This window comes from Amblyomma mixtum, chromosome 3, assembly GCF_055824585.1.
Source record: "Amblyomma mixtum isolate Tamu chromosome 3, ASM5582458v1, whole genome shotgun sequence".
Classification (NCBI taxonomy): domain Eukaryota; kingdom Metazoa; phylum Arthropoda; class Arachnida; order Ixodida; family Ixodidae; genus Amblyomma; species Amblyomma mixtum.
Genome location: NC_143014.1, coordinates 50,764,073 through 50,787,145, shown reverse-complemented (window position 1 = coordinate 50,787,145; position 23,073 = coordinate 50,764,073). Strand labels below are relative to the sequence as shown.

At 41.8% G+C, this 23,073-nt stretch overlaps 2 protein-coding genes across 5 annotated transcripts in view; one reads left to right on the top strand and one right to left on the bottom strand.

Annotated features, from left to right (window-relative positions):
* The window catches only part of CycY (cyclin Y), a 43,396-nt gene extending 40,701 nt beyond the window's left edge, over window positions 1-2,695 (top strand). For both annotated transcript variants that reach the window (XM_089579133.1, XM_089579134.1), the window contains exon 7: window positions 2,082-2,695. In XM_089579133.1, the coding sequence (XP_089435259.1) occupies window positions 2,082-2,204 (123 nt within the window). In that variant the 3' untranslated portion in view covers window positions 2,205-2,695. The remainder of the gene's footprint in view (window positions 1-2,081) is intronic.
* A 3,740-nt stretch (window positions 2,696-6,435) lies between these two features.
* LOC149350165 (uncharacterized) overlaps window positions 6,436-23,073 on the bottom strand; it is an 86,879-nt gene continuing 70,241 nt past the window's right edge. For 2 of the 3 annotated variants that reach the window (XM_089579131.1, XM_089579132.1), the window contains 4 exons: window positions 15,591-16,070; window positions 12,200-12,495; window positions 9,241-9,299; window positions 6,436-6,919 (listed from right to left, as the gene is read on the bottom strand). In XM_089579131.1, the coding sequence (XP_089435257.1) occupies window positions 9,266-9,299; window positions 12,200-12,495; window positions 15,591-16,070 (810 nt within the window). In that variant the 3' untranslated portion in view covers window positions 6,436-6,919; window positions 9,241-9,265. The remainder of the gene's footprint in view (window positions 6,920-9,240; window positions 9,300-12,199; window positions 12,496-15,590; window positions 16,071-23,073) is intronic. The other variant, XM_089579130.1, reaches the window with a different exon arrangement.

Genomic DNA, 23,073 nt, shown 5'->3' with positions numbered 1-23,073 from the left:
TATACTAAAAGAATTTTAGTACAGCGTCTAGAAGATGAAATTCTGAACAAAAAGAAGTAAATATCTTGCTGCTATCTTTATCAGTTGCTGAGAAAAGTGCACCACAATATGCCCCAAAATACATGTCCCCTTAATAGGCATACCTCCTGGAAGTTAGTTCAGCCTTTTAACTGCAGGGTTAAGACATTCTGCTGGAAGTGTTATATCTGGACGGTCAACAAATATACTTGTGTAACAGTTGCACTTTTTTCCACGGTTTTGACTGGGTGTGGCCCTCGCATGGAACCGGCATTTTTCCGCAAAATTTTTCTATCTACAGCGGATCCTCGGTAGTGCATCTTTTTTTATGCTGCAACACATTTTTATGATGAATTAGCGCAGTCTCAGTGAATCTTTCAAATGCGCATTGCCAGTATGGATAAGACGCTCACCTGAACACCGGCCCAAATTAATCACATAAAGTAAAACAGGTTGCTAGATCAGTTTATACAGGTTAAGATCAAGGTCCGCTGAAATCTGGTGTTTGACTGACAGTTGGAGCAGCGTGCCACGCTCCTCACTGTCGAAGGCCTCTAGGAAACCAGTGATACGTTCATTTTATTGTGTGATGATAAACTGGTAACAAGGTTAAACCTTTTATAGTAAACCCTGACTGGATGTGAAGCACGCTGGGCCAAGCAGTGCTGGGCAAATGGCGCACTATTATGGCCACTATCGCCTGTCCCACGAAAGCATTTCTGGCACGCATCACAGGACACTTGTGGTGGCTCAGGCATGGTGAGCGAGTGAAGCCACCAGTTGCGTATGGGTGTACCGCTTCCCAAAGCAAATGGCATGCCAGTTTGAAGGAAAGCCACAGGAATGCGACTGCGCTCGCCTGCTTCTTTTGTGCATGAAGTATCTGGTGCAGAAAGCAAATGCATTGAGTACATTAGATGATTTTGTCATTTTTCATCCAAGAGAGCTGCTGCATTATGTAATGATATAATTTTAGCCTGCCTTTTTCAAATCGTGGAGCTTTGAACAAGGGGCAGGTGCTTTGAATGCAGTGGGGCTGCTTATTTGCTGGTAGTATATACACACCAAACAGCCATGAAGGCATTGCTCAGTTTGCTTTACGTACACCTGGCCACTCAGTGTACCACTGCAACCACTGCGGCTCCTGTCCATTTTGTGGCTCTGTTTTAGTCCTGTGAAGCAGCACACGTGCGAAAGGCAAAATGGTGTCGCCCCCTTGGTCTGATAACTGCTTCAGGGTGTTTCGTTGCCCTTTGTGACAAGGAGATAAGTTGATTTCATTTTCTGTTTCACACAATAAAAATTAATGGGTGCTTAGCTGTTGAACTGAACACTTGATATTACCAAGCTGTAATCAAGGTTTGGTTTGGTTTGGTTTATGGGGTTCAACGTTCAAAAGCGACTCGGGCTATGAGAGATGCACGTAGTGAAGGCCTCCAGAAATTTCTACCACTTGGGGTTATTTAATATGCACTGACATTGCACATTATAATGTGCGATGTCTCTAGAGACATGGGTCTCTAGAATTTCGCCTCCATAAAAATTCGAGCACCATGACCACTGTGCCACTGCAGCGGCTGTAATCAAGGAAATGCCAGCTATACCAAGATCTGCAGCTGGGCTGTGTGCTTTCACATAGACCTGCATGCCGACAGGGGGGATAGAAAGTAAGAAAATCAGTGTCGAGACCTAACTGCACTTCTGTATATAGCAGCTCTGCTCTGTTCCTGTGCATCTTAGCAGTGATGTGCGAGTATGTCATGGCTTTCGGTTTCCATATGATTGAGAACGAGTGATACATATTAACTAGCAATGCAGCATCCAAACTAAATTTATGTGCTGTCTATTACGCATGTGCTCTGCAAGGTGTTAGCTGTAGCAAAGAGGGGGCTGGTGCAACTAATGCGGAAATTTCGTGCTATGCTGAAGCAGCCTTTTTGTTGTAGTGGAAAATTGCTTGAAGCAATTTCATCAGCTCTATGAAACTTTTTGAAACAGACATTCAAGTGTATAAAACTAGACATATAACATCAGTGAATATGTCTCTATTGTTTTTATTACAGGCTATGTCGAGGGTGTGCGAGGACAAGCTGGGTGAACTCCATAGGAATGGCTTTAAAAAGTGGTCCAGCCTCGACAATGTGAACAACGTTTCTGTTCGCAGGAGCACAGCGATTCTGTCCTGATGATACCATCGTCCATATTTGCTCCCTTTTGTCAAGTCCTTGCCAAACACAACGTAATGTTGAGTATTTTTTTATACACATTTTCTTTCTTGTGATGGTGCTGAAACCGAAGATAATTGCGTCTGAAACACGCAAAAAGAGGAATTATACCTAGTTACGGCTGTGTTTGATAACTGTTTAAAAGTGTAGGATATTGAACCATATTGGCGGCTAGTTTTACACAGTCTGGAAAGATGTTTTTGTTTGTTGTTTTGCTGTTATATGACATGACTGTCGTTGCTGTGCTTTTGTGTTTCATTCCGCACTTTACTGGGACAGAAGGCACAATCCATAGATTTTAATCAGGCTGTGGAATGAATGTACACAAGAGACTTGCTTATCATGTTACGCCAATAAAATTTCATTTACAGAGCAGTTTATGCAAGTTCTTTTTCTGGATTGTAATACTTGTACAAATTTATGGTAATAAACATGCAAATTCTTGCTTCAAAGTATGTTTCTGTTGGTAGCAGTGCATGGTTGAGCTCTGGCTACCGAACATTCTTCCAGGCCTCCTGTTGTGTACTTCACAGTGGAACTTGGAGCCTGTTTCTTTTTTTACATGGTCTCAAATCTGGTTCTACTTTCGCAACAGGTTCTTCAGTTTTCATGGAATTCATTCACAACAAATTGAGCAAGCAAGGGCATCACATGCAGAAACACCTAGCTCTGCACCACACTGTTGTAGCCAATGGCTGGGTCAAAACAGCACATTTGAAATGCTTTCCTAACCTAATTTCAAGGGCAGCTCTGTTTTGTGCTGATTATGCTGTTGCATTCCTTTGATCCCTTTCTTTTGTGGAGCCTTCCACTATGGAGCTAACTGTGTTGTTCTTTTTTACTTGAGTAAGAAAAATGAACTTCAACCAAATGCGGCATGGTTGCATAAATATGACAGAAAAAGTGAAGAAGAAGGATTTACAGTAAAACAGAGTAATATACCTGTATATGAGCTTTTAAACATCCCTGCAGCTGCAGTCACGACATGGTTGTACCATCTCAAAAGTTTCCAGAGAATGATGCGCTGGCACTTTATCTGCACTCAGTCTGTTGGTCACCAGTTTGAATGCCTTATAGTTATGCTGGAAACATTGTTTTTTTTTTTGCCCACTTTTTTTTTTGCCCACAAGGTTAAGTTTAATGTCGTGGGATATCGTCAGTTAAGGCTAGCGAGATTAAGTCCTGGATTGACACAGAGCAGAAAGCAGTGCACGCATGTAATGCTTAAGTTTGTGCAATGACACTCAAACCATATACAAAACACATGTTATGACCTTTGCAGAGATTTTTACGACGGTGTTCAGAAAATTTTCGCTTAATGTCTCAAATGTGCACATCCCCTTTTTGAAACCTTCATTTAAAGGAAAAAAAATGTGCAAATTACATGCGTAAATACGGTATTTACTGAAACAGAAAGAAAGCCATATTGCGTAGCGTGACGTGATGCTACTGATCTGCTGCAAGCAGTGATCGTCCATGGTAGATTTGAATCGGTAAAGCAAGACTACTTCACTCTGGAAATGTGCTGATGTGGCTGTGGAGAAATAATGTAAAAATAATGAAGTGCAGCGCCTAAGAACCAGAGTCCCCCATTCCTGTTCTCCTCATCAGGCACTTCTGAGTGGGCGTGAACAAATGGTGTACACGTGCTTTGAGGATAAGCCTAGAGTGTGTATCATGGTTGACGGCAGTGTTCCTAGCAGCCCTGTTGTAAAAATTCAATTTCTTTCATCTGCTGTTCTCGTGCGCTGTATAAATCCTTTCAACAAGCGGATGGTCAGCTGAATTGTTGTGACATCTATTTGTTTTCTGTGAATACTATCGTGCAACCATCACAAAAACCCATCCTATCAGTGCCTTTTTTACATGCACGACAGCTACAGCATCGACAAGTAGGTATGCCATAATACTGTGCTATGCACCCCCTTGAATTTTTAAACCCACTTTTTTATTTCTTCACAGCAATGCACTGACAGTGGTGCTGTCCGAGGGGCTGCACCTTCTGCAACTTCCAGTGGAGGTTCCAATCCAGTGCAACGCCTACTTGCACAATTTCATATTTGTGTTGGGTGGACATCCTCAGAGTGCAGTAATTTCTGAAAAACTTTGGGGACATTTTAATCTGAAAGTCCAGAAAAAATAGTCAAAACCATTTCGTGCTTATATGGCTCTAACATTGTTGCTTACGATGGCTAACAGGGCTTGTGTAGGAATTGTCAAAACCTCTTCTCCATCTCCTCCCCCCAAATGATGGCATGACCCGTTTTTGATATACTACTTGTGATGACACAAGGCTCCAGGATGCACTAGTGACAATCAAAGCTGATAGCTCTGCTATTAGGTGCTGTCTCAAGACCAAACTCATTGAAGTGAAGGTCGAAGTAAAGTTTTAATCTGTGGTCAAATGAAATGGCTGACAGACATAGCACATAAGCACCTAGGTCATTTTCCGTGATTCCCAGAGGCTTTTGTCACGGAAGGCACATTGGCATTAAAGGTGCACTGAAGAGGAATCTGAACTTGTCTTTTTGCCGCGGGAACTCGATCTACACGTTCCTAGCATTCTTAGAAACTGCAACTTATTGCCCTGTATGGCCGATTTCCCAAATTAAATCGAATTAACGACCGGCTCCCGCCCTTTTTTTTTTAATTCTGCCTCGTACGGTGGGCGGAGTCGACTAACGCGTGGAGTGCCTTTCACCCAGTCCCGTGGCGGCTTGCCGCTCTGCCATCGGCGGAGTAATACGTAGTAGTCCGTAGTAGCAAATAGTCCGCGCGTATTTTTATTTCTGCGGGCTTATTTTGCGGCTATATTATCTGCGAATGAAACTATTTATTCATGGAAACCTAAAAAACAAAATAAAGCGAAAGCAAAGCCTCCACGGAGCTGGCTGAAAGGAACTTCACGCGATGGTAGACTCCGCCCATCGTACGAGGCAGAATTAAAAAAAAAGGGCGGGAGCCGGACGTTAATTCGATTTAATTAGGGAAATCGGCCATACAGGGCAATAAGTTGCAGTTTCTAAGAATGCTAGGAACGTGTAGATCGAGTTCCTGCGGCAAAAAGACAAGTTCAGAATCCTCTTCAGTGCACCTTTAATCCTGCAATGGCCGACATATAACCTGTGCTGCAGAGTGTAATGATGTGAATAACTTTCATTTCTGCTAACAGGACCACATGAGTCGCCAACATAATTGCACAAATCAGATGGTTGTAATGATGTACTTGGCAGGTAATGGAGCAGTTTTGAATTTCAGTCATGATTTACTGCATACACCTGTGCATCTGTCCGCAGTTTTATCTTTTTTTAGACACGCAGAAAGAATTAAGATTTTCAAAATTCAATTATGCTTTAATGAGCTACTTCTCAATAAATGTTTTTTACATTTCTGCAATATAAGAAGCATCAGTGATGAAATCCTGGAAGTCCTTAACTTTTTAACTGCCATCTTCAGTGCCTGGCCATGACAGGGTTAAATGACAGCTACCGCTGCAGCTTCTGAGATATTCTGTGGCCGTCTTTGTGCACCTGCACTTAGGTTTTGTATTTCAAATGCTTTCGAAATTTTTCCCTTTTCAACTGCCAACTGCTTTTTAAAAAATGAAAAATAAAAATAGTGTTCTAAAAAAAAAGAAAGAAAAATCTTGCGATTGTTATCACATCACTCGCACGCATTCATAAATGCAGTGAATTCTGTCACAAGTATTCTTCTACATTGTTTCGAGCCTGTAGGCTTTCCACATGCAGAATAGAAAAAATTTGTAGTTCTTATACAGAACTAATATTTTGTTTGCTTAAAAGATTGAAAGCATTGCTAATGAAAAAAAAAAACATCAGAAACCATCGCAACATAAATTTGGTGCTGAAAGCCACGTCCCCTTTAGGAACGGTATGGCTGCACAGTGGAACCAACTAGCCATTTATGTGAAGGGTCTATTGGAGGCAGCCAACAGCAGCTTCTGGACCAAGATGATCACCCCTTACTCCATTCTCACCAACCCAGCTACTTAATTCCACCACTTGGGCATGAGTTGTTGATAAATATTCTCTCTCTCAGCAGGAGGCTTTTCAAAGATACTTTAAATGCACAGTGGGTGAAGCTATATTTAACAAGGCACCCTTATGTTGTCACAAAATAACTTGCAGTGCAATATATTTGACTACAGAGTAATTAACAGTTACTCTGTAGATTGCTGTAACAGTAATTTATTGGACTAGATGCAGAAAAAAAAAATTACAGTTACATTATACAAGTGTATGAAAATAAAATTCTCTCTAACAAGTCACAGATGTCAAGTCCAACAAAGAGATCACAGTGGACATCTTTCTTAGATGTCAAGTCCAACAAAGAGATCAAAGTAAACATCTTTTAGATGTCAAGTCCAACATGAATATAAAAATAAATGTTAAACATCTTTCAAGTTTAAGCAGTTGTCAACTGACAAACTTCTGTTCAAAAATAAAAACATCAAGTTCATCACAGAGCAAAATAAATCTTTCAAGCTCAAGGAGCCATCAACTCAGCACAAACAGAAAAAAAAAACTTTCAAGCTCAAGGAGCCATCAACTCAGCACAAACAGAAAAAAAAAAAAGTGGGCTTCAAGCTCACGCAATGAGCAAACACGTAAAGCACCAGTCCTGGGGCAGTGGACTCCAGTGTACTGCTCCCCAGCCTGAAAAGAAGAAATAGGTTGCACATGTAACTATTACGCTTTTCTCCACCACGCTATAAGAGCAAATTGCAACATAGCAACAATCGAATGTTTACAAAATTAGAGGCCAAGTTAATGCACAATGGGATGAGATATCTGGCTTGGCTCATGCTTTCACTTTTAAGTACAGTCAACAAGAATGAAAATGTCAGCCAATATGTTAGTCAGCAATGCTTATTACAAGCAGCAGGTCCTTATGCAGCCCATTTAACAACTTGTCGAAGCTTACTGAAAAGTACGCTACTTTACCTCTTTACCTCTGCAAGCCAACCTCAAATTACACGAATAGTAAGTAGGCAGGTGACATGCGTCACATCTGTTTCTTGTTAATGCAGTAACAAAAAAACAATGGATTCTGCATGTGCTAAACAAAATATAGTGCACAGGAATTTTACAAGAAGTTAATGTGGACACTCTGACCACGGTGGCCTTGTGGTAAAGCACCTGCCTCGCGTTCAGGAGATGCTGGGTTCCTAGTCCTGTCGGTAACCTGCCGATTTTATAATGGTTGCAAGATTTGCCCCAGCCTGGTGCTTGCTTTTTTGGGGAGAAATGCTAGGGAAAGGGGTATTGGACCAAACCGTTGCGCTGACAGGTCAATGACTGGTTCCGCGGTCAAACAACTAAAATCCACTGCATGCAGTAAACCCTGCTTGCGGTCCCTTTTTCAAAGCGCCCGCTCAAGCCCACAGTGACGGGATTTGAAAGCGCAGGCTCCTTTTCCCAGCCATGAACCCTGGGAAGCTGAGCACCAGGCCCGGCTAGTACCCGTTTGAGAAAACCAAAGGAGAGGAGAGGGGGGGGGGGCTGTGCTCCACCGTTCACTCGTGCCGTTGGTAACTTGTGGGTTGTGTGCCACACTCGCTACTCGCGTTGGGTACAGCAGAAATGGCAACTGCGGCGCCAGCAATGTGCGAGTAGCGCTTAGTGCTCGAGGGTATGATGGCGGCTTTGCTCAGAATTGTGCATTACTGTACACAATGCACTCAGGTCAGGGAATTTTATGAATTTGTATCATTCCGAAATTCGTATCAACCGTGATCACACTAGCGTATCGTACGTGTCAATAAGATTTCACTGTATTATATCCAAAACCAAATCAGACTAGGCTGGAGTTGACAATCATTTGCCTTCTGCAGACTCAAAATTTACTTCAGAATTTGCATATATATTCGTGAAGAAAGAGAGAAAGGCACTTTCAAATCATCGTGAGATGCTGCACAGCAAAAATCCTTCTCTCTGCTCTTTGCAGATTTTAATGCTGTATTTCCAATAAGAATGGTGCTCTAGAAATGGATGTCTGCTGTCCCACAAAAGCCAGCACAGGCTTACAAGCGAGCACAGGTGCATGTGGTTAGTAGAGGCCATACAGAAGCTTGTTTTGATTTCAAACAAAGGACAGGTGACATTAATATACATATGTTACACACAGGATATCCAAATACAAGGTAAGGTGGCTCAGCAAATTTTGATTATAGTCGGACACAACGTAAGTATGCAGCAAAGCTCCGCCCACAATTCAGGACTGCTGCACAGAATTCCTCCACGACAAAAAAGTAGTCCGTTATTAGAACTTTTCTAGTTGCCTAACAAGAAGCTAAGCACCAGAAGAATTATAAGCTCAAGAATTTTGATGTCCCTGTTTTGTTTAAGAAAGTCTGACATTAAAACGCTGATTCCGTTTACTGTTGTTATTGGTCATCGAATTAACCCAGGAAGCCGTGGACTATGGCCCATTGTTACTAACTGCTATTTTTTTAGGTTATCCTACTACAGTAGCACCAAATTGCTGGCATAAACTGGCCAACGCATGGGTAAAAGCTCATACAACGCCCTTTATTACGAGTACCAAGTAGTGCGCATGATGTGGGTTCATGTCTGGCATCATTCGCTGCGCTGGTGGCATGCTGCCATTAAGCACAGTTTTCTGACTACGTATCTAGCTGAAGACAGGACAGAAATTACAGGCAGATGAGCTGCAGACCTAGTAGTAGTCTTGTATCTGGATACCTCCAACAAATTTCTATCACTACTATATGCAATATTATTTCTAGAGTCCATAGCTTTTTGCAAGTGCCTGGGTTTAGCTTTGTTAGCCTTTACTTAGTAGAGCGGGCAAAGTATGTTTTGCAGTGCACAAGCTCTTGACATGAATGTTTAAAAAAAAAAAAAATGCAGAGGGGCAGGGGGGGTAACCTGCTTATACATTTTATGACTTCTGCCGTAGTCTGTTAAAACTGTAATCAGCCTTTCCTGCTCCATATACCAATAAAATTACTTACATGGCACTGGTGCTGCTCAACCCCTTTAGGGAATAAGCTGATGACAGGCAGAGCACCTTCTGTGATTGTGAAAAGCAAATATGCAACAAGAGAATAAGCTTTTTCTTTTTAATACAAAGCACGAATATACAACTGCTCTCTGGACATCAAGCTTCAAGCATGACCTTTTGTGCCAGAGTTGCAATTAACGAATGTCAAGCTGGTCTTTAATATCAACAAGATGAGACATTATGGTTACCACAAGTGATTTCGTTTGGCTGCATAGCTCTGCACTCTGCCATTTGAAGCACTGTGCAGAGTGAGAAACGCTCCACAAATACACTCACACATACCTCCTGGTACATGCTGATTGGCTTGATGCAGAAGCAGATTCAACTCACTTAGTGATTTATAAAAATTGAATAAAACATTAGCCATTAACCACCAACTGCAACAAGCAACCACTGTCCCAACATATGAAGCTAGCAAGACAGTATGCATCTACTCCAAGGCCAATGGTGAACTCTCGCAACAATGCATAACTACTCTACAACGAAAAAAAAAACACATTTGACAGAGATATCTCTCTGGTTGGTGATGAACTTGACAGAGTTCCAACCAAGTCCAAAGATTCTCGTCGAAAAAGGAAGAAAAAAATCTCATCATGTCAGACCTTCAACAAAATGAATACGTGTCACTGGAAGTAAAAAAAAAAAAAAGTCGCGACACACACACAATTCTGTGGGAGCCCAAGCCAGTGCCAAAAATGTGTATGCACTCCATTAGTGAAGGGCAGCTTCTCCCTGCACTGAATGCTCAGCATCATGTATAGAAGGAATTAAAAATCTCACTGAAAGGTTTAAACAGCACAAAGCAGACGTCCCAACAGATGAACAGAGAGCAGTGTGAAGCATTGCGATGCATACAACCGAAGAACTCACTACAATGGACAACTGTATTCAAGGCCAAATGAAATCTCTGCTGCTCATGTCCTGGCACATTCAACAGACACAGAGCAACATCAATTGCTCTCTCAGAATACTCCCTCTAGCCTATGCACGTGGCTTAGAGGAACACCGAGGACAACTTCACCAACTTCATCGTTCTCGGCAAAAATTGATTCTTTGGATTTTTCTGAGTATGCTGATGTTTCCTCTCAGTGTAGCACATTCTTTTGTCAGTTACTTTTTTGGTAGATTATGTAGCTGTTTTAAACAACGAGAAACATCACACTGACAAATATTTTCTTACAAGCTTTAAGATTTCCAAGCTGGGTCTCAAACTACATCTGAAGTGCTAGGTTCAGAGCCCGAGGCCTAATCCTCACCTTGTGGATCAAGTCACACTCACTGCTTTTAGTATCATCTTAAAAGATTAAGCTATTTGCAGTCTGCATACCCCTCAATGTCAAAATGCAGCGCATGAATTACAGAGCCACCAAAACTTGTCTTTCCATAGCACCATAACTATGTTGAAAAAAAAAAAAAAAACAAGCGGCAAAAAAATACTTTCTTTTCCTGTAATATATTTTTTAAAATAGAGAGCAACTAGCGTCATGTGGCATGAAAACTACAATAAAAAAATTAGTAGCCAAGCATGTGACATGCTCTGTTCATGTGCACTTAGCACCCTTACTGAATAGTGTATCACATGATATGGTGCATTTTCCATGTCCTAACTATTTGTGAATGGTAAAAAAGGATTTCTTATTTAACATTACAGTGTGTACTGTCTGGAAGCCATTCTAGTAGTAACTCAAAATTCGGGAGGTTTTCTTTAGTTATTTTCTTTTAAATGCATGAGGAGGTGCTGTTCGTTTCTTGTGGAAATTTGATAGCTGGATAAAACATTTTCGGCATTCTAACTGGAAGTAGCGCTTTAAAAAAGTTAGGTCATAAAATAGCACTTTGTCATTCTGTTACAGCACATCTGCACATGATAATCCTTCAGACTACATTGTGAGAGGGGTATTTACTTGCGTATCACATACGATACAACATAGTTATTGGTAGTTTTGTCACTATATGGCGTTTCACAACTTCAGCTGTAGAAGATAAATTGCTTTCAATCGAGTGACTTTACATGCTTTTTTGCACTGAGAAGATTATGTGCCCTTCTTAGTTACTTCTCCTAATTAAAGCAGTGATTGGACACCACCACATTTTATGGCTTGGAGAGTGAGGTCCTGCATCCATTCAGCAGGTGGTGCTAGGAGCGGCGCAAGTCTACGTAGGCGAGGTCGACGAATAAGACCATTTTCTACTGGTGGAGCCATAAAAAAGTCCGGGAGAAAAAAAAAAGCAGAAGACAGAAACGATGCACAAAGGAAGAAAGAAAGCAACAATGAAGTCTGCTGTCCTTGAAGTGCAAAGTACTAAAGGTCAGAAAGCAGTCCATAAAATGTGAACAAGTATTCAAAGGGATGCAAAAAAAAAAAAAACTGCATTTGTCTAAAACAGCGACGGAGAGTGCATGGTCGTTGCAAGGCAAGGACAAAGACAATCGAAAGCAAAGACAATAACAAATTTTTGTGAGAAAAAACACCAAGTGCATACCAAAAAACCATCTGAGTGAGCCTATTCCCAGATAATGCAGGACAGGAATATGCAATGACAGAAAGCAAGCTGTATGATTCAACTCTGAAATACGAGTGCTCATCAAGGTGACCAACCATGCGGCCTCCATGCCACTGCTGGCTTCTGAAGGCCGCTTATACCCCGAGACCATTTGCCTTTTCACCCTCTAAAATGAATGCCCTGTACACCACCCTTCAAGATTACGTTTCACTTTGACAAGCAATGGTACCCTGCTTCAAGGCATCCCACCAGCTTCCAAGCGTTGCATTGAAAGCACATTGCAACAAATGCCAGAGGTGTAGAGTTGCCACAAGCATTTCAGTTGTACATTTCAGGTGGCTAGTCTGGCTGGATATCTAAAAAAAAAAGTTACAAACATTCAAGAAAAGAACAAGCATACATACCGTGCGTTGAAGTCAAGCTGTGGTCCCAAGTTGTAATATACTGCGCCTGCTGGTTCTGCACGAGGCACATCTTCATACTGTTGCGCATAAGCGGCACCTTGCACCAGGAATGGCGGAGGAGGGTATTGCAAATACACGTTGTATGGAAAATAGTTGATGTACCCAGGAGCATAAGCTTCCGCGGGGTAGGCTTGTGGCACAGGCGGAGGAGGAGGTGCCACAGGCGGAGGAGGAGGTGCCACAGGCGGAGGAGGAGGATTCCAATGTGAAATGAAGGGCTCTTCTGTGTCGTAGCTCTGCGTGAGATCAGTATTCCGAAAGTATATAAAATTTAATAATCAATATTAAACACAGACACAGATTTGTTGCAGACTGCTGCACTGCAAGCATTTGAACTAATTAAAAGTTAGTGGTTTATGGGGTTTAACGTCCTGAAGCAACACACGCCATGAGGGACGGCGTAGGGAAGGGCTCCAGAAATTTCGACCCCCTGGGGGTCTTTAACGTGCACTGACATCGCACAGTACACGGGTCTCTAGCATTTCGCCTCCATCGAAATTCGACCGGGATCGAACCCGCATCTTTCGGGTCAGCAGCCCAGCGCCATTAACCACTGAGCCACCGCGGCGGTTAATAACATTTCAGGCAAATATCTGTGCAGCTAAGAACAAGGGTCAGCGAAAAAGTTTGAGACGTCTGTTTTTCCAGGAGTAAGGAAAACAAGTGAAGGTCACGGTGCCAATCAGTATTGTAAAACAAATTACAGCAATTTTTACCCCACTTCTGGAAGGAATCCTGCAGCACCACAACTCAGCCTCAGTTCCTCGTGATGACGGCCAGGACAACATTTTACAATAAAGGAACAACATTTCAAAGCCATCAATATGCAGTGGCATCAGTAAGTAGTGTACGGGTCTAGGTCACAATGTGGAATGTTATGGGAATACCTAAAAAGGTTGAAATAACTGGAATAAGCATATTTATATCGTCACTCACCAGTAATTCAAAACTTTTTAGTGACCCTTGTATGATATAGCACAACCCTGAGATGAAGTGACCTGGTAAAACATGGCATTAAGTTTACTATATCACAAGCTCTAAAAAGAAAGTAGTACTTGCGAAAAAACTATAGCAAAAGCATTATCTGCATAATTTGCAGCTTTGCATCATTTGAAAGGACAAAACATGTCGCCAAAATTAGGTGTCTGTATACCCTTTTAATATCCTTCTGTTGCAAAAGAAGTTTGTGCGATGCTTGGAAAGCCACATTCAAAAATGGCATAAAGGCAAGGATAAAGTGAACTTCTTACAAACTTTTTACAAAAGAATGTCGCACCTGCACAATCTGTGTTGAAAGGCTTACTACCATCATCAGCATTATTCTTGCACTAGGAAATAGTGTTGCAGAAATGCGCTGCACAGACACTTGGTATACAGAAAACATAACCTGTTACCCAAGTCTTATGTTGATATCTGGCATTTCTAACAACGTTGGGAAGAGTGCTAATGGAATGAAAAGTTGGGGCTTTAACGTCCCAAAGCAACAAGCAAAGGTACAACATGAACAACAAAGGTGACGGAGCACACCCTTGGCTAAGCCCCCGCTGTATCTCTATAGGCTCCAATACATTTTGTTTCCCATTTTATAAGCACTTTGTTACTTTTCTAGATATCTTTTAAAAGCTTAGTTACTCCATCTTCCATATCCAATGTGCCCAGCATGTCCCACAAATCCCCTTGAATAACACTGTCGTAGGCTCCCATGATATCCAGAAATGCTAACCATAGGGGACTGGGCTCCTTTTCAGCAATCTCGATACACTGCGCCAACGAGAACAGATTGCTTCTGACCTCCTTTGTTTCCGGAACCCATTTTGCAACTCCCCTAGCAACCCTTCGTTCTCCACCCATGCCTGCAGTCTCTCCTTCATAATCTGCACCACCGCCCTGCAGTGTAAACCACTGATATCACTGTTTAGGATAGCAGTTGTTTATACTAGCTTTGTCCCCATTTTCCTTATATATCATGCTCATCCTGCTTAGTCTCCACCCATCAGGGGCTTTCCAATCTATTATCATTTTGCTCACTACCTCTCTTGATGTTTGCTTAGTCCCAATTCCTTTATTAACATAACGAAGACCATCCAGTCCTGTCGACGTGCTACAAGGAAATTTCTTCTCTACCCTTTCCCACACTCATTGGAGTAACCAGCCTATCCTCCTTCAATAAATTATGGGCAACATTTTTTTTTCTTTAATTTTTTTCTGTCATCAATGTTCCTATACGTTCATTTGCCTCAACCCCTTCTAGCCGAATACCTTGACCTGTAAGTATAAACCTCTGCTCTGGTCTAGTCTTATTACTCATGCAGTTCAGATGTTTCCAAAATTTCTTAGCTGTTTTTCTATCTTTTTTATTCAGTTTTGACAACCATTCAGCCCCCTTTCTTCTAATTTTCTCATTAATCAAATAGGATGCTTCCCTTCGACAGTTTATGAAGGTAGCCCATATTCTGTCTACTTTAGCTTCTAATTCCCCCTTCGCTTGGAATATCTGTGTTCCCTTGAGGCTTCCTGATCTTTCTCTATGGGCTTCTTATCTCCTCATTCCACCAGCTCTTGGGTTTGCGTCGTCTTTTTCCCTTTTGGCCTGACTCGCCCCTTAGCAAGCTCTCGCTCAAGCAATCAAGTTAAATTTGTGTAAGTCCATTCTGTTTTAGGCTGCTGCTTCCAATTGCTCTTCCAAGTAAAAGATTGTTGTTCATCTTGCCTAGTTCCTACACTGGTTTCTCTTCTGAAATGCAGCTTGATATGTCTGTGGTCACTACCTAGACTTTTTAAATTCTGCCACTGCCGTGTGGCCACTTTGGGCAGTGTACCAAGGTCAGAGTTACGGAGAAGTTTCATGACCGTAAACCACTACTGAAGTGTTCTGCTATAACCGTTTATTAGGAATGTCTTCACTATAAACAAAAAATGTACAGTTGTTAATGCAAGGCAAAATAGGATCTCAGTTTCACTTTACTGTACCTGTGTTTTTACTATATGCGAATTTACTATAGCACCGAGCGTTCTACACTAAATTTAGCTTCAGCACTCGGTCATGCTTTTTGTGACAATTTTGTATGCAGTTCATTGTAAGCTTCTTCACTTGCGTTTATAAGCTTGTTAGGACATTATATTACATATGCAATAAGAGACAGCTGCAGGTAATCTTGACAGATAGATCAATACAATGGGACTGTTGATCATCTTCCTGTTGCTGTTGCCTTCAGTTATGCCAGTGCTTTGGGTGAAGGCAACCCCACTTGGTGCTGCCCCTCCTTTTAGTTTTCAACATGCCTTATCTGTTCAGAAGAAAGTTAACAAACAATACAGAAAGACCACGCACATTCCCATCATCAGATGGACCAAGGTCGTCCTTGGAGGGCTCAGCAGAAGCTCCCGGCTCAGCACAAGCTCCCAGCTCAGCACAAGCTCCCAGCTCAGCAGAAGCTCCCAGCTCAGCAGAAGCTCCCAGCTCAGCAGAAGCTCCCGGCTCAGCAGAAGCTCCCGGCTCAGCACAAGCTCCCAGCTCAGCAGAAGCTCCCAGCTCAGCAGAAGCTCCCAGCTCAGCAGAAGCTCCCGGCTCAGCAGAAGCTCCCAGCTCAGCACAAGCTCCCAGCTCAGCAGAAGCTCCCAGCTCAGCAGAAGCTCCCAGCTCAGCAGAAGCTCCCGGCTCAGCAGAAGCTTCCGGCTCAGCAGAAGCTTCCGGCTCAGCAGAAGCTTCCGGCACACCCTTGCCCTCGAATGCATCTGAAGGTGGCATCGATTCCACTTCAGTGAGCTCTGTCGCAGATGACTCACTAGACGGCCCACTCTCTGGATGATCCTGCATATTGATCCATACACATTTGGAACTGGAGTAAAGGCCCCACACTTTTTAATATCACAATTTCTTTGCAATGTGAGCAAAAGAAGTGACAAGAGAATCTTATAAAGTGCATTCAGTCTTCATAATAAAAAGACACCCCCGCCAGTACAAAAAAAACTTGGAGGCCTTCTTAACCACATTTCATGTATGCAATAGTTAACCAAAAACAGTGCACAAGGTCTGAGTAAAACCATAACTTTGCAGTGAAAAAAAAAAAACAATGCAGTGTTAAAAATGAAAGTAGAACTGATTGAATTTTGATTCTAATATGCCTTTGTTGAAAAATAACTAGTGAACGAAGTCCCACATAAAAAACTGGTGGCTTGGACATTACGTGCTTGCTTGGTATACTGCCAGTTCCATGCAGGCAATACATTTAAGCAAACATTCAACTTTGCAGGATGGTAAAATTTCAGCACTTGATGTCTGATCCAGCCCATTGCTGATACCTGTTTCACAATATAAATGTAAATAAAACAAACTATTCTTCAAAAAGAGCCTTTTTTCTGCCTCATCGTAATTGAACAAAGTCCTGTAATTTATAGTGTACTAACAGAGCTTTGCACATTATTACTAATCAACCAGCATAGGTGCATCTAAACACTTCCTCAGGTTTTGTTAGTATAAAACTGTGGGCAGAACAAACTTTACTGGCTATGTAAGAAGCATACTCAGAACTACACTTCTTCTCACAAGTTGTCTACAGCACTGCGAAAGGTAGAGCTCTCCTGTCCAGTCAGGGTCAAGGAAAACAAGTAGACCCTGAAATACCTGCGCAGAGTAGTGATTTTTTAAACAATTGCAGTAATTGAAAAGGTAGTTCAGGATGGTGTTTTGCAGCAAGGGTTTCATTTACTGCTTAAATTAGTGGAGAATGTCTGCACAAACACAGCACAGCAGAGGCCTGCTGCACAGTGGTGAATCGCCATTCGTAAACATAGTGTCCCCCGAATTGGCAGAGTCTCTTGAGCACAGAAGCTGGGCACTGGAGCACTCTCCTTCCCAGTGACCACTCATGGGGGGAGGGGCACGGAGAGACACGTTTAATAGTGCACGCCGTTCTGATTGGCCGAGGTCGGCGCAGCCTTAACTGTGCTGCAAGCAACTTGTGAAAGGGAGTACAAGTGCTTCTGCCAGTGCGCCGAATTCAGTGTACCACACAGACTAACTGCACTGCGGGACATCTGTGAGACAAAAAAAAAAAAATGTCTGCAATGCACTCTATAACCTTGGCAAGTAGAGCCAAGCAGGCGCACATAAATAGCACCCTCATTTTGAACAGATTAAACTGGCTATGGATCACATAAGTGCCATTTTCGAAAAAAAAAAAAAAAAGGTTGGGCGTGTTTATATTTTATATTCTATAGGAAGACTTGGGCTATGACATTGCAAGGCCACTTTGCTGCTTTCGTTTTTATTAATGAAAAAGAACATTACATAATATTTTTCCACTTCTATCTATAATTTTTGCATGTTTTGTTTAAGAGTGAAGATAGAGTGAAACATCAACTCAGGGATCCTCAAGCTATGGTTAAGAAACTGAAATTTCACTAGTGATCTTGAGAACCAAGACTTCTTGTAGTGTTGGTCTTCTGAATGAAAGGAAAGTCACCTGATGCATTTGACAATGCCGGTGCTGGTGACCCCATTGACCCGCGTGTGGAAGCTTACAAAGTAAACAACCAATGTTCTTTAAGCTCCTGCGTATGAAGGTGAAAGTCTACCATTCCTGTTGGCAACTGCTGAAACTGGAAAGAGCCGTGAAGGGATGTTGTTCCTACCATAACAGTGAGTGTGCCTCCTTGTCCGTTCTGTCACTGAATGTGCAGAACCGTAACATATGTGTCATCTGTCTGCCAAACGAGCGTAGGAAGAAAGAAAACTGACTGAGCCGACAGGAGTGACACTATCTTCCTCATTCCTTTTTTTTATTTTTTATTTTCAGAGCGCTATCAGCTGAGAGAGCACCACCAGCCCATAGCCTGAATCTCAGCAGCCTCAAAATTAGCGCCATAGTTCTGAGTATCAAGTATTGTAAGAATACATGTGATGGGGATAGTTTGAAATGAGAAGGCAGGTTATTCCAAATTTGTAAAGATACAAAAAGAGCTCTGTGCTTCCCATAGCTCGTTCGAACGGTTGGTAGTAAATTATCCCACGCAAATCTTTGTTTGATTAGGTAGTATTGATAAGGGCCTCCCAGTTGATTACATTTGAGGGTATGGTATTTTACACAGCTTTATTGAGTAGGACTGCTAATGTAACAACTTCGTGCTTACCTTTCTTGAAAAACGAGAAAATTTTATTTTGCCTAAACTGTCCATGGATGTGCAATACATATAGAAAAAGTAAATGTACTTCATGGGGCAGCCATGAGACAACATGCATCCATTGTGATGCTTTACTAGAGCAAGTAAACATTCTCAGAAATCAATTCATGCAAACTTACTGAGCACCCTGGTACGATTTTCATTAATTTTTCAAATTGTTCTAAGCTGCTAGTCTCCATATTAGAAAAAAAAAAGATACTTTACCATTGAACTTTTCCCATTAAAGGCTTATAAATTATGGAAACAACTAAAGATTGGCCTTGCTGACATTTTGCCCAAGCAAAATTTTCCCGAATGGGTATAGTAGCCAAAAAATTCTAGCTAGCCACTGCCTCTTATTTGGCAGTAAGGCAGAATCTTTACTACAAAACCTTAAAGGGCAACTGACCACCCTCGGGTCGCAAACACTCTCTACCTCTCTTTGAGGGAGCCTCCTCTCCTTCCGTTCCCTCCTCGAAATTTTTCTCTCCCGCTCCTCGTCGAGTAGGCTCGGCAAGGAAAAATCACCCCTTCGTTCTCCGATGTAAGCCGGAGGCGTGGTGTCTGTGGAGTCAACCAACTCACTCAGTTTTATTATTTTTTACTTTTTATGGCTAGGGTTCAAGGCTGTCGCCGCACGCTCCCTCCGCAGTTTTTTTTTTTTGTTCCTTCATGCGGGTTTCATTTCATTTATTTCATTTATTTTACCCTCAAGGCCCGAGGGCATTGAAGAGGGGATTGGTTGTATACAGGGGTTTAGTACAAGGCGTTTGATTTCTAATTATACAGGGATAGCTAAGGCTGAACAAAAACGCTGATGGTCGATGATGGAGGCTGTACTTCCGGGAAGGTGGTTCCAGTCCTTTGCTGTTCGTGGAAGGAAAGACTCAGCTGCGGATTTTGTTTTAAAGAAAGGAATGCCGATTTTATGCGCATGATCAACTCGTGATGAAACATAAGACGGAGGAAGTATAAGATCGCGGTGCAGTCTGGGGTTATGATACATTATTTTATGAATTAAGCAAAGGCAAGCGTGCTTTCGACGGCTAGCAAGAGATGGTAACTGTAATGTATTCTTCAGAGGTTACGCTAGCGGTACGGTTATAGTTACTGAAGGATGAAACGTGCCGAGTTATTCTGAATTATTTCGAGGGAACTGATCAGGTTTTCCGTGAAGGGATCCCAAATGGACGCAGCATATTCCAACTTACTACGAACGACAGACTTATAGAGAAGTTTCAAGGAAGTGGGGGCAGAGAAAAAGTTACGGCGAAGGTAGCCAAGGGCACGGTTGGCGTTGTTAATCATTGAATTGATGTGAAAAGACCAAGTTAGATCACTTGTTATGTGAACGCCTAAATAACGGTATGAAGACACTTGTTCTAGTTCGATGTTATCTAGATGATAAGAGGTGGGGTGTGTAGAAATGCGTGACACACGTAGTACTTTACATTTGGTTTTGTTTAGTTCCATTGACCAGATTTTACACCACTCAAGAATTCCATTGTCTTTTTGCAAAAGAAGAGTGTCGTTAGAGTAGTTAATAAATGAATGTAGGAGGTAACAGAAATAGGAAGGTCATTAATATATATCAGGAACAAAAGGGGCCCAAGGACGGACCCCTGTGGGACCCCAGGATGTACGGAAGTGAATGGAGAACAAATGTTATTAGCCATTACAAACTGTGTTCTATTACAAAGGAAATATTCTAACCATGCTAAAACATTTGTAGGCATGCGCCAGAACAGAAGGCGCTGCGGAAAGCGCTGTGCAGACGACATGACGTCAAGGCTACGCCTAACCTTCTCCCGTCAGTCAGAACGATGCACCAATGGAGTGCCTTTAGCGAAAGTAACCCCCCATGACGTCAACGGGGTTCAGAGTAGTGGGGCGGGGCCGTTTTTGAAGGAAGGAAAGAACGAACGGGCTTTGATTTGAATTTTCGCAGCTTTTCGGGGCGCGCATGGCTCTAGTATTTTGCAGAGGTTATCTTCGATGCCTCATCTATGCAGTGGGCTTGTTTTTCAAAAATGTCCGGACCCTGGTCAGTGGCCCTTTAAGTGCATGTAGAAGACTAAAGTACTTGCGATGTAGATAGCAAAAGAAAACGCTAGAACATTTCCTTTTGGGACCAGGATGAGCACTGATGGAGAAGCATAAAAAAAGGGAAAGGAAACTGCAGAGCAGCAGAAAAAGCAAAATCCTCTGAAAAAGCCACTGAAATGAGATTTCAAGAAGAGCCACAACGCTAGTATTCTTGCCATTATGTTAGGAGACTTGGTTTTAGCATGGAAACCATGCGGGCCCATTAAATGTGGCAAAAACTATACTGCAAATTGCATTTTCAAGACCACTGACTATGTGCCAGCCGATGCAGTTGAAATAGCGCCTATCTACAGATCTCGTACAATCAGCAGAGTGATCCAAAAGTGATGAGTAGCCGCATTTCTAGATGCAGAAGCAGCACTAGCTGAGAAATAAAATTAAGGTCAGGGTTCACACTAGTCAGACTCTTGTAACGTTGAAATTTCAAAGACAAGGTTTGCACTTTGCCAAGTATGATAGGTGCTACCTAATTCTAAGCGCCACAGCCGGCAGGTATCAACAGAGCACACTTTATCCTTTTCAATGAATTAAAACCCTTAAATTCTCATCTTAGGTTATACAATTACAAGGCTTTCAGTGTGCCTGCCAAAGACACTGCACTTGGTTACTTGGAGTTGTGCTGCAACAATTAGTATGTGTTTTTTGAGTTCCAAACATTGAGCAAACTTCAATAATGCACGCATACACACTGTAGTACATTAGTATTTATTTGCTTATTGACACAGCGTTAAATTGCATTGTGAAATACATAGCAAAAATCTTGTGTCTTTCAGAAAAAGTTTTGTTAATAGTAACTGCTGCTACATACATTCATTATGTACATGTGATTTTTAAAAATACCAAGTGAAGTAAAAAACTACTCGCCACACGAACAAGTGAGGTAAAAAACTACTCGCCGGTCAGCTTCACATGCAAAAATATAAAATGTTTACACGCGAGCGAGGAAGAAGAAAGGAAGGCGGCAAAATCAATCACACAAGAATAAATTACACACATACAAAAAACTTCCATCCACCAGGTATAGGTAAAACCAAAAACTGCCACACAAGCTATTAAAGCAGACATAGGCACCACTACATCTGTCATAACAAGATTAGGATAGCAACACCAAGCTGCAAGTTCTGTCACTGCAGTGCAAGTAGATAAAGCATTAACCTTCCAGCATTACTGTCAATGTAACTGTTATGTACTACCGCCACTGTTTTACATTAACAAAAAAAAAAATTAATATGGAAGCTATCTATTGCCATTTCAACTGCAACATCCCGCTGTGGCTTCAACACATGGCTATACACTCCCAAGGCACACGACAATTTTACAATGCAAACACATCAGACGAACATACGAACAGGAAGACACTAAATGGCCTCGCTCAGAAAGTTGACAAGTTTGAGGTTCTCGGTTTGCAGCAGATTAAAATGACAAAATTTGGCAAGTCAAGTCTAAAACTTGTTCAAGCTAAACATGCTTGTTACAAACATCAGACTAGTAACTGCACATGCAGCCAATGAGACCTCTCAGAAATAATGTAACTCGTAACCAATCTACCATAATGCTCAAATATGAGATTACCTTAAAAACTTCCCTATCTATTGCCACAGCAAACACTTCCCTGCAAACCAGCAACTTGGCTTGTTATACAACCCGGTGGACCCATTCAGAATCCTCCTGGGTGCACAAAGCACATCGGTTCACATATTCAGAAAACTATTGGTTTCTGCCTTGACGAAGCCACAAGAGACAACACTCAAATTGTTCAAACAGTAAGAACATACATCAACTAACAAACTAAAGTGCATTAGGCATTAAAGCACACTCCTTTAGTGTGCCAATGCTCTGAGCCACAGCAGAAGCAGTATTATCTATGACAAGTGCACTGCTCAAAATACACATGTTCAATTACACCTGTGCTTAAACCACACGAACAATCCACACTGTTAGTTACAGCCTAGAATGGTACAAGTAAATCGTTTAGTGTAAAGTTCATTTTGCAAGAAATGCTCTTTGGGATATGTTGTATAAGTATCATCACAAAGACCTTCTAAGAAGGTGGCACGATAGGTAAATAAACTGCAAGCAAACAAGTACAAGAACGAAACAATATGAAATAGTTACTACAGCACAGCTACATATAGCAAAACAATGTAAACATAGTTCCCTTAAAACCACCCATAGAAGCATATGTTATTTAATACCTTGCTTCAATTCAGGTTTCTCCACTAATAGATGAACGACATGCTTTTTCTTCCAAAGCGGAAGATGGTCAGCCATTCACTAGAAGCAGCAGTTTAAAAAAAAAGAAAACTCTAGCCTTGCACTACCGAAAACTGGGCGAGTTGGTGAACGTTCAACATTATGTGCAGTGCGAAAAACGTGTTTCTTCGAGTGTTTCTTCCCCTGTCTTCGTTTTTCGCGCTGTACATAATGTTGCACTACGCCAAGCAAATTGTAACATTATTATTTTTTTTTTTTCAGTAAAATAGGCTCTTGCCTTTTCATCGTTTATCATAAGCAACTAAGGAGAGAGACATTAAAACCTCAACATG